This window comes from Daucus carota, chromosome 3 (genome assembly GCF_001625215.2).
Source record: "Daucus carota subsp. sativus chromosome 3, DH1 v3.0, whole genome shotgun sequence".
Taxonomy (NCBI): Eukaryota; Viridiplantae; Streptophyta; class Magnoliopsida; order Apiales; family Apiaceae; genus Daucus; species Daucus carota.
The window spans coordinates 52,538,556-52,550,964 of NC_030383.2; the positions used below are offsets into that span (position 1 = coordinate 52,538,556).

Consider the following 12,409-nt stretch of genomic DNA (forward strand, 5'->3'; position numbering starts at 1 on the left):
TTTGTACTCGTTTAGGTCAAAATCCATTGTTTAAGATAATTTAGAACTTGTTTGTCTGGTATTTGAATCCGGAATTTAGTCATTTTTCATTTATGTTGAGACATGTATGTTTATATAATAAGTCAGAGGTCGGCTTAAACTTAGAAATAAGTCATAAATTAATTTAAAATCAGAAGTTATTGAAGATATTGAGCAATGGCGAATACAAAGCAATTAATCACTGAGCAATAGTGGACAAGGAGAAAACAAGAATGTCATGGCCAGTGTTCATGGTGCCACCAGAAGACATGGAAGTTGGTCCACATCCTAAACTTGTCACCGAGCAAAATCCAAGTTCAGAGATCATGCTTACTGCAAACTCAAACAAAGTTCAGCTTGATTATAATTTTACAATCTGCATTGGCTCAATGCATGCCTGTTGTTGATAATATACAAGAAATGAATTTACAGTTTGTCTTGCAAACTTTGAATTGAAATAGAAACTATTTTCTTTGATTAAACTTTTGAAACTATTCTGATGCATGGTACATTTATTCATTGTCTTGAAATCTCATAACCATTCTAAGTAGTGCCTCAGAACTATTCCCATTGTCCTCTTCAGCATCATTTCTTTCCACAACTTATATTTTCTTTTACTTCTCCCAATCTCCACCTGTTATGCTTATACTTTTTGAAAATCTGCGCCAAGTGATCATTTTCTGGTGGTCTTGTTTTCGATTGTTTCTTTCATTCATTTTGTGCTTTCATTTAATCCATTACTTCATCACGCAAAGCCACTGTCGAGATCAGGGCAAGTTGGATTTGTTTGAAGCTTGAGCTTTCAGTTTTACTCTAATACTCACACAGATCTTCGTTAAATCAATCTGTGTTAGTCAGTGAGTTGAGTCTAAATTATAAACACGGATATGTGTTTGTATTGTATTGATAACTGGTTTTGTTACTTTACATTGTCTTACAAGACTAATATTTGTACAGACTCGATCACTCGAAGTTCTTAGTAATTTGGTGATTTGTGATAAAGTAGTTCACGTGGAGATTTATGGGAAAGAAGAGGTGTAGGTAGGAGATTAATGAGGTAGCAGGCTGTTAGGATTCTTTTCCCCAAAAATGATCAGGTAAGTTTGCTTGAAACTTTAGGGCTCGGGCAACATTAAAAGGATGTCGATGTTTCCTTTCTACCACTCCGTTTTGTTGTGGGTGTATAAACATGTATGCTGAAAAATGATTTCCCTGAATGAACGCAATTGAGTTTGATCCAAGAGAAGAAAGATTTTAAAATGGATTGGGTATTGGATTTTGCACTCGTAAGATGCACCCATGTGTGTCTAGTAAAGTCATCGATTATGGTAAGAAAATAACAAGCTCCAGAGTGTGTAAATTTTATGTGGATCCCAAACATTATAATGAATCATATCAAATGATGCTTTGAACTCGGAGAAAAAGACAATCGAGTTTGTTTTGCTACCACACAAACTTCACAAACATGACTAGAATTAAAAAGAAATGGGAAACATTTAGATAAATGATGGAGTGGAGCTTCTGACGGGCGTCCTAAACATTGGTGCCAAATGTTGGATACATGAAATATGTGATCGACAAGTATGGGAAGTTGAGACCATTAAAATGCTTGCCCAGGCCAATCGTCCTCCTCGTATCTGCGTCCTACACGATTCAAAATTCCAAGTAAAATACCACAGTACATCTTAATGCTCGAGTTAATTGACTCACATATCAAGTTCACACGAAACTTAGGCACGTGTAAAACATCATCAAGCACTAAATCCGAAAAAAAATTAATTGATCCAACATTCTCACTACATGTATGTTCTCCGTTAGGCAAACAGACATATTGATGTTCTTGTTTTTTTATTAGTATGTGTTAGTGGCACTAAATCCGAAGACAAATTAATTGATCCAACCTTCTCAATACGTGATCTGAAGCTCCACTATCGATCATCCAATATAAAGTAGAGTGTTCATTATGATCACCTCTATCATATGTGGGTTTCAGAATACTTGTAGCATTTGCTAGTGGTTGATTGGTATTACCATTTCCCCACATGGTCATGAGTTGCTTGTATTCCTCGTCAGTGAAGTTGGACTTGAAGTTGTCAGTTCTCTTTTCAACTCCATGGTATTGGTCGTGGCCTCGTGGGTCTTTTGTTTCTAGGCTTCAAATTTTTTCCATATCATATGTATCCAGGAGAAAACCCGATAATATAGTACACTCTTTGTCCATGAGATTGTTAACGTGCTGAGGTTCTTATAAAGTATAATTCTATAATGTTTTTTTAATTTATTTTTTCTGAATAAAAGTTTAAACATCAAACTTTTACTCAGAATTTTTTCACCTTCAAATACACAAATACACAAAGAACGATTAAAAGGTCTAGCCTAGGAGTAACTACTATTTTGTAGATGCTAATCGGGAGTAACTACCATCTTTTATGCTAATCAGTTGACAGATAGTCTGATTTCTCTTCTGTTACGATGGATGTTGCTTTTCACTTGGTCGAAGAAAATAATACAAAATAACCTGAACTTTCAACCGCAACCACCATTGGCTAGACAGATACACAATTCGATAGTATTGTATTATTAATAACCAGATAGAAATACAAAAGATAAACCAGCCATGCAAAAGGGTCACTAAGCTTTCCACAAGTCTAAACCAAACAGAATATTTGGCTACTGCAAAGTTGTCTTTCCAATCTCATAAAGCTGGCAACAAACAAATGAACTGCATAGCATATTAAAAAGAAACTTAATACTGTAAAGCTAAGTCACCACTCTTTAGCTTATAACTACTTCCCTCTCTAAACATTGGCCGAGCCATCTGAACAGCCTAGCTAGATCTGCAGAGTCCATATCACTATCATCACTTGCTCTTGTCAAAAATTCATAATAGGTGAATGGTCATAATAAATGATTGGACTTTCTGATGGTGTCTCTTGTTAATAAAGTCACATTGCTGCTCAATTGTGCAGGATCTAATCACTGTCTTCATTGTCTGCATATTGGGCATGGAGAAGATGATTGTTAAAGAAATAGATAGAATCCACACCAAAGACATGACAATATAACACCTCAACCAACAAGTTCTCACAAGTCAAGTCATCTAATCTATCTTCTCTCCAAATTTCAGATACTGAGTTCCGTTTTTAGACGTTAGATCATAGATATCCAAATAAATAATATCAATCATAATGCTCCATCTACAAGATTATCTATGGCTATTGAGCTTAATAACTATAACCTTATTCAGCAACATAACTTTTTATGCTTGAGATATCTGATTACTCATTAGTATAATCTTTCAAATATGTTATATTAATGTTCACTAGTGCACTGGGAAAGAAGCCTTAAGGCCTTCATTTAGAAAGTTAGTGATTTACCTTATTTATGACAGATGGGTAGTTGACAGTCAAAAATTTTAAGATCTAAACTCAAGAATAGTCAAAATCGGGCGACAGTATGTTTCTTCATCAATTTCCTTGGCAGCTGATACAATCTTAATATTATCATAGTTCAATCACTTTCTAATTTTATTTATGATGTCATAGATTTACATTACCTTTGTTAAATTGCATCAAGTATGCAAGGACTTTGGCATGATAAAGTTCATAAGGTATAGTACTGGTACCTTCATGAGGCTCATCAGTCTGGCTGTCATTTTGCTCGTCCATGTCAATGTCATCTACATCTCCGTCACTTTTATCTTCATCACTATTGTCATCATCAGTGCCATCATCTGAATTCTCTGATTCCTCAGCATCACTTTCAACGGGTATTTGAGGTTTGGGAGGTGGAATAAAACTCATGGTGGACCTTCTACGAGAACTTTGAACAATGTTGCTCATATCAATTCCTTCAAGTTCTTTTGCTCTTTCTTTTCTCTTTCTCACTTCTTTGATTTCTGAGCAAAAGGATTATAGGGCTTAGAATTCAAATGTAAACTGAATATAGACAAATACACGTGCGACATCAACAATGAAAACTGCATAATCTAAACTGGTTTTGCAACAACTTTTTATGACTATCCAAGTCATAGACAATGACTGCAAAAAAGACATGAAATTTATGAAAGCTATTAGACAAAAATAATGGACATATATGATTGATGACTAGTAATCCTTTAAGTCAAGGAGAGTGATACCAATGACATTAAATAGTGTGTTCAATTTGTATTATGTAACATCATTTTCTTTAAGAAATTATAGTCATTGACACTTTGTACACTGTAGTTATTGATAATTAAAATTGACAACGACAATCTTCACAGAAGAGCAGTAAAACACACTTACCTTATTAGTGCTCAAGAGCTTTATAAAGTGAATGGCCTCTTTCAATGCAAAGCACAAACTCGAGAATTAACTGGGCTTTCTTTAGGCCAGAGCACAAATTTAATTGCTTAGATACTAGTTTTGTGAGTAGATGTACATTTAGCAAAGGCAGCCGCTAATGCACCAACCTAGTTAATTTGGTGCTCTAAGGCCACCTTGCCACCTAGCTTCGTCTAACTTTTGATAAGGGTAGGTTTAAGTTATTGCACAGTTAGTGTAGATGTTGGGACCCTAAAAAACTCTATATGTCTGAAATTATTCTTTTTTTAAATTATATATACATAGCCTGTTGTGAACATATGTTCCCTTGTATTACATATCATAAAACAGGGTTTACTTCCGTGAGCTAATACGATCACAGCATAGATAAAGGAATGAAGGACGTGGCCGCGATTGGCGACCCAGTTCGTTCATCCCCAAATCCAGAACAAACGTGACATGAAATGGCAGGGGTCATAACCTAAAATGCTGGCAGTGACGAACACACAAGAACAAGCATGAGTCTTGTTAAGAATTATAATTATCTTGCTAAGAAAATTATATTGAAATATACATATATATAGAGATAGAGTCTTACTCCAGTACAAACTACTAAATACAAACTTAAATGCGGACCAATCTTTTTAAAAGTATGAGGAGGTTTGTGGGTTCCGATAAAGGACCCTGAGGTGGGCCTTGGCAAGGCCTAGGTGGGGCCTAGTGGACGGGGGTGGGCACTAGTGGGAAGGGGGTGGGGTAAAGTATTGGTTCTTGAGGTTGTCTGGAACCCCTCTGGGTTTTGTCCGGAGCCTTATCGAGACTTTAGTGAGCCTGAGGTGGATTGAGTGGGGTGAGGAGTGGGTCTCGGGCAGGGTACGTTACCCTAACTCTTCATTTTGCATCGAGTACCCGTGTCGGACACCCAACACTTGGACATGGATATGGACACTCCGACACTTATTTTAGGTCAAAAACATGTAAAATTTTCAAAATATTACCGAGCCCGACACTCAGACGCATATCCAGTTTAGACATTTTCAACCGAGTTCGGGTAACATGGCGGGTGGGTGATGACATCTTGGTATGGGTGATGTCATATAGGCCTAATTTCTCATAGTTCGTATTTAAGTTTCGCATTTAGTGGTCTGTATTTGGTCATTAGCCTATATATATATTTTTTAAATTGTAACTGAATATATGTATATATAAATATTTAATCAGCCTGCTACTTGTGACAGAAAAAAAAAAACATCAGCATGCTACTTTTTTGGAGGTTAATTCACCATTTAATTCATAATAAATACTAGCAAGCATGGGCAATAACTTTATTTATAATCTCACCTTTTTCGTCAGGCTTTCTAGATAATCCTTCCTTTTCTAGTATCTTCTCTAGCTCTTTCACAATAAAGTCCTCGCGTTCGTCGTCTGGTACTTGTTTAGCTTTCTTGTAAATAACAGGAGGAACACTTGCAAGGTAAAACAAAAGCTGGCATTAGATATCAATTTCACTTTCTTTATACAAGTAAATCTAAAATAGTAACAGAGGTCGAAGTTAGAAGTTGTTGCATAAAACTGATTCACAACTTTAAGTAAAGTGAACACCTCATCCCACAGGCTTTGATAATTGACTTTAGACGTTCCACATCTTTTCCATACGCAGCAGGAGCTGAAACTTCTTTTTTCTGCAATTAGTGAAGATTAGTTTAGCAAAAGCAGCTGGGAGAACCAAGAGATCAAAAGTATGCCACCTTCACAGGTTTTTCTTCCGAGGAATGTGATTGATCATCTTCAGAATCATTTCCACCATCATCTCCTGACACTTCCTCAGATGTCAGCTTTGCAAGCTTATTTTGCTTTTTGGCTGACGCCTTTGCCTCCGCAGGTCTTTTTCGTTTATTTGACATTTTAGATGTCGGAACTTTTTCTTTCCGTACAATTTTTTTTCTAGGTTTCACTTCTTCCATGTCTTCACTTCCACTATCTGTAGAATTTGAGCTCCCTCCACTGCTGACATTTTTTAGTGTCTTGCGTGGAGCACTTTTCTTCTTATTGCCGGTTGACAGGGTAGAAGAATTTGATGCAAATACCTACATATTAAAAGGATGTAAAGACATCTCAGATGTCTGTGATTCTATATAAAATAGGTAATTTTATTTATAAAGCTTCCATCACCTTGTCAATCTCCTCACGTATAAATTTCTTAAGGGGATCCAGAGTACATTCTTCAAGTTTAAGATCTTTTTCCAAAAGTCTGCGGACGCCAGCCATGGTAATATTCCTAAACAGATAAATTAATCAAACATTGCTCAATTAAAATAACCTATGAAAGGAATGGACACACGATATTTGTATAAAATGAATTCACAACTTAAAAATACTAATGCATACTCAGAATTTGCTTTAAAATATGCAGCTCTTTTGCTCATAGCTTCTTTAACTGTAATCTCACTTGGATATTCATTCTTTTTTGTATCTTCAATTTCTTCTACTCTAGTTTCAGGTGATTTACTTTCTGTTAGAAGGCCCATTATTGGAGATTCTTCCATCTTCCCCTCCTCTTTTGTGTTTGGTTCCTTAACATCTTTATCTGCTAAATTATTGTCAGATGAAACTGCCACATCTCCATCTGTACAGACATTTTTGTCCACCGTCTTCTCTGAATTCTTGGTGATATCATCATCGTCACCTTCCAAATACTACATTTTGGATGGCAAAAAGTAATTAGATCAACTGTGTTATTGGAAATAACAACATATGTGTGTGTGTGTGCGCATTCAACAATTAGAAGGATGATTAATATGCAAATAGATATGATGAACTTTAGATGCTTTGATAATATCCAGGAGAGGGCAAGTAACACATAATTTAAAAGCTCAGGTGCGTGTTTAGATGTGGTCCATGTGGTGATGTAAGAGAGTTTCTCCTGCATAATGCAGTGCAGTCAGCCAGTCCATCGTGTTATTATATCTGAATTTGTATAACTTGTCACTTGTCAGCTAGACAGACGACATGAATAACTTCGTTAAATTAAACAAAGCATCCTTAACATTAATTTTATTATAGCAGTAATTTCAGTTGACTAGAATAAGAACAGTTAGGGGTATATCAACTATATATTTCACGCTGCGAAAAACAATAATAACAATAGTTTTTAGCAGGGCCCATTCGGTTTGGGAAGTTGTTTGCATGATTAGAAGCACTCAACCTAAAACTGTGACATTTTAGTGTCTGGAGACTCTCCAAAGTAGTTTAAAGAGCAAAATCGGGTAGATTGCCTTTGATAAACTCATGACATTGGTGTTCAGAAATGCTGGTAAACATATAAACTAATACTCCCTCCGTCCCAAAAAGAGTGAGCTGCTTTGACTTTCACGGAGATTAAGAAAAATGTAGTAAGTTTAGTTGAAAAGTGGGTAAAGTGGTGGGACCTACCAATATTTAATAATAGATTTGAGATAGTGGAGGAAGATAGTGGTTGTAATAGTGTTTATATTATTATAGAAAAGAGATAGTGGAAGAAAGTAGTGGGTGTAATAGTGAAAAGTAGTGTTCAAAAATAGTAAGTATTGTAGGTTCATTCTTTTTGGGACGTCCCAAAAAGGAATAAGGGTCACATAAAATGGGACGGAGGGAGTATCAACATTAAAACTAAGTTTCATCCCTAGTCAAATTGTATCTTCCCCTAATCTATTATAAATGGTTAAAATACTTTTGTTACTTGAATGTCCCTGAACACAAGTATAAATCTGTGATGCTCGGACCCGCCCGGAGACCCCGACGTACCGGTGTCGACACGACACGACCCGGGTACGGACACGGAATCCGGATCGGATCCGTCCGGTGGAAACTGGACTCGTCAACTCCGGCGAGGCGACGAATAAATTCCGGCGGCCCAAAAAATCCGGCCATACTTCGTGTTTTTATCATAGCAGAGAAAAAGAAAAAGAAGAAAAGAAACGATTTCAAGAGACTTAATCAAATCAAGAAGAGGAAAGAAGAAGAAGAAGATGGAAGATGAAGAAGTGGGGGAGTATGTGTATGCCTCGATATCATATCTTTTTATATTATATATGTACAGTTGTTACTGATTACCCTATTTGAGCTGTAACCTTTGTACTTGCCTAGTTGGTACTGTAATTTATTTAATGATCAGAAAATCCTTTTGACTTTTACCTCATTTTGGAAATTTGTTATCGTGAAATTTTTCTAAAATTTGTACACTCAATATATATAATTTTTGAGAAAATTATTTTAATAATTTAATACAACATGTTAATTTTGTTGAAGAAAAAATCAGAATATTTAGAAATATAATGTATATATATTTGAATTCTTATATAAATAAATCAATAAAAATTATGCAATTATATTATAAATCATGGGGATAATTGTAATTAACTATGCTTATCCCCGTGTCCATATCCGCGTGTCTGATCCTTATGAAACGTGTCCCCGAGTCTATGAAATTATGATTTGACGTACCGGCCACCACGATATGTGTCCGTGTCGGATCCTTCTGGACGAGTCCGAGCATCCTAGGTATAAATATAAATTACCATATAATAAAATATATGGTAAATTATAGTGGTCCATTTGATTGCAACTCATGACACAGTTCCTATTCTAGACCCCTAAACAAAAGGGGGAGTACATTAGACCATTTCATTAAACACATTTCTAACTTTTTCATAGTGACTACTCCTAGTCCTTGATTTAGTATACACACACACACACACACACACACACACATGTCTGATTCTCAGAAAAAGCAGTTGCCTAATTTGCTCCTCTTTTTTACAAGACATTAGATAAATTGAATAGCGTAATAATACCATCTAGCTATGAGATAACAGGAGACGGGGTGTTCCCATTAGGCAACTTGGAGTTTTAAGTCATATGGCATTTGGGTCTAACATTGTAACTTTCACTTTTGTTTAGTTCTAACTTGCAGGTTTACCTACAATAGTGGTTTCTGTTACAGAACTATTAAGCATCAACCAGTACAGTATTGTTCAATAATGATATATCCTCTTTTAAAATTAGGTGAAAGAATAACTAAATTGACTACTAATTATTTTAGAAGAATGTGGTTCATTAATATAATGTTTGTAGTTAGACTAGGTATCGCTAATGTTTGTAGTTAGTGTTAGACTAGGTATTGCTAAATAGAAAATCTTTATGACTGATCTGTTATATTAATTTAACATTAAAGTTGTATTTACAATCTGCAAAAATTAACAGGATTCAATTTTTAAGAGAAAATTTTCATAGTCTTGAATTATTATTTTTGTTTAAAATTGGGTTAATTATCAAACTCTTATTACTGAAGTCATTCAATAATATTAAGTAGGTCATCGATCTCCACAGGATCTCATCCCACTCACTAAATCAATTTAATGATATCAAGTAGGTCACTCCTGTCAACTCCATTCAAACTTTTGACAGAAAACATAATGCATGGGCCAATGACACTGACATGATATGGTGTTGATTTAAATATTGGAGAAATAAAGACAAAAATAAAAATATTTTGTCAGCAAAAATAAAAGCATTTTAACAAAACTTCAAGCATTTAATTACTGTGATTATTTGTCTTTATTGTCCAATATATAACTCAGCAACACGTGACATGCCATGTCAAAGCCACTGACCCATCCGGTACATTTTCTTCGAAAATTTAAATAAATTTAACGGCGGTGACCTATTTGATATCACTAATTCATTTTAGTGAGTTGAGTAAGACCCCGTGGAGATCAGAGATCAGTGATCTTCTTGATATAATTGAACAACTTCAATGATGAGTTTGATAATTAACCTGTTTAAATTTAAGTCCGCATTGGCAATTGGGTTTTCCTCTTCTAACAATTTTACCATTCCATACCTAACACTTTATTTAATTCTAACAACCATCCAAAACCTGACATCAGTCATACTAATTACATACAATATTATAAAGAAGAATAATTGACAAGAATGAAGAAAGATATAGAGAGGAAATGGACAGATAGGCTACACACAAAAGAATAAAAAATACAGCAAATAAGTAACCGAATAATTAAAAAAAACTTCCAGTGAATGTGGGTGAGGCAGATCACTCAGGAAAAGATAGAACATAACAAAAAAAGAAGTTAAAAAACCAAGCAGAATAGCCTTGTAAGTGCAAAATACCCAAACCTTATATACTTTACATATTTCATGTCTAAATGTAAGATCCAAAATGAGCTTTCACTGTAACTTTTGAGAAACACGGGCATCGATTTTCTTACAAATACTTTTTTTTATTTGTATAGGTATTGAATACCACACAGGAGATCTGGGTTCAAAAATTATGATTTTATAGCAAAAATGTATGGTATATTATTTGAGCGCACTGTAAAATTCTTGAACATCAAATTCTGAATTTTCCTTCCTATATTAAAAAAAATAGTTTTATTAGATAATATCATAATATAAATAACCAAGTAGTGGAATTAGACTATAATTTAAAATTTATAAACTTGCATTATAAATATTAGAAGAATCTTAGAACTAGGAAATCCTTTCGTGCAAACTATAATGTACAATGTCTTAGAGCAAGTCCAAGAGCTGCCTTTTATGACGTCCAACTTAGGGCATTTGTTAAAGAAAAGTTGATCCAACAATATCCTAGTGATAGAATATATCACTAGGACAACCTCTTCGAGCCTTATTTTTAAGGCACCTCTTTCCTTGCCTGTCTTATATTTTATAATAAATTATTATACGCATTCTTTTTATTTCTCTCCTTTATATTGTCCTTTAATGATGAAATAAAATCCTTAATAGTAAAATATTAAATATATAGCAAGGATATGGCACATTGTTGGAGTTGAAGTTAGTTAAAATATGTTCTAAATCACTAGGGCATAATATTTTATATTATATTTAAGATTTGAACTAGGACATTGTTGGACTTGCTCTTATATAATTATATTGCAAGCTTAATCTACGACTTATTCTATTGCTAAATTTAGATATCAAATATACAAAACAGTGGTGAACATACTCAGTAGTCGGTAGATGCTCTAATATGTATTTTCAATATAACTAGAAGCAAATATAATGATATTGCATAATTTTGACATATGAGTGATTATCATGAACAAAACAAAAGATGAACCTTTCATGTTACAAGATAAACTGAGAATAGTCCCCCACAAAGAGAAAGGATGTATGATATTAACAATTGCAGGTGAAGGGTCTGCGACGGAAACAAGTACCTTGGACAATAGTTGCTTAACAAATCTCTTGTGCACGTCCAATGCAAATTTATCTAAGCCAAGGTCCTTCTCCAATAATCTCCGAACACCCTCAAAGGTCAAAGTACTGCATTAGGAAAAGCAAAAAATAAATAAATTAAAAGACCAGTTGAAAATTACCACACATATACAGCTTATGCAAGCTGAATAAACAAATAATCTGAATCCATCAAAACATAAAGGCATAAACAGAAGCAGATAGAGTAATAATAATAACAATAACAATAATAATCTCTCTTGTTTTAAGAATTTAATTAAATTGTTGTTGTGACGAAACACAATTGAGAAGAAGCACCTACTCTGCTTGTTGGCGAAAGTGAGGAATACGAGAGGCCATAGCTACTTCGATCTGCGACTCGATGGTTTCTTCGTTCGCCATCTCAGAATACAATTCAGGTGAATTCAAAAATCTAGGGTTTTCCGGCACTCAAACAAGTCAAGCGGGGTTATGTACATTCGCTGTGTGTAGTATATTATTATTATTTTCGGTCAAAAGAGAGCGGGACTCAATTTCAAGGACGAGGGAAATAATAATTCTGCTTTTTGCTCTTAGAAAGCCTGTTGGTTTTCCCCCTCCAAATGACCATTTGACCCATCCATATTCCTTTATAAGTTTATTTTTGGTGTTTATATAATTTGACTTATAAGTTCGTGCAGTATTTGGTGCATTATAATATTAGTTTTAAAAAAGTTTGAATTGATAATTGATAAACTTGCTAAAAAATTCGTTTGTAGAATTGTAGTACAATTGCATAAGAACCAACAAGGCCAGAGATACTGTTTCTTGCAACTGCAATACATTTACCATTA

The 12,409-nt window shown here is 34.5% G+C and overlaps 1 protein-coding gene across 1 annotated transcript; it reads right to left on the bottom strand.

The window, feature by feature from the left end:
* Nucleotides 1–2,573: 2,573 nt before the first annotated feature.
* On the bottom strand, nt 2,574–12,176 carry LOC108210416 (uncharacterized). Its single transcript, XM_017381683.2, has 9 exons — nt 11,899–12,176; nt 11,561–11,666; nt 6,711–7,018; nt 6,495–6,600; nt 6,071–6,409; nt 5,925–6,004; nt 5,664–5,788; nt 3,644–3,916; nt 2,574–3,010 (listed from the first exon to the last, which is right to left on the bottom strand). The coding sequence occupies exons 1-9, from the start codon at nt 11,976–11,978 to the stop codon at nt 2,991–2,993; spliced, it is 1,437 nt and encodes a 478-aa protein (XP_017237172.1). The 5' UTR covers nt 11,979–12,176; the 3' UTR covers nt 2,574–2,990.
* Nucleotides 12,177–12,409: the final 233 nt, after the last annotated feature.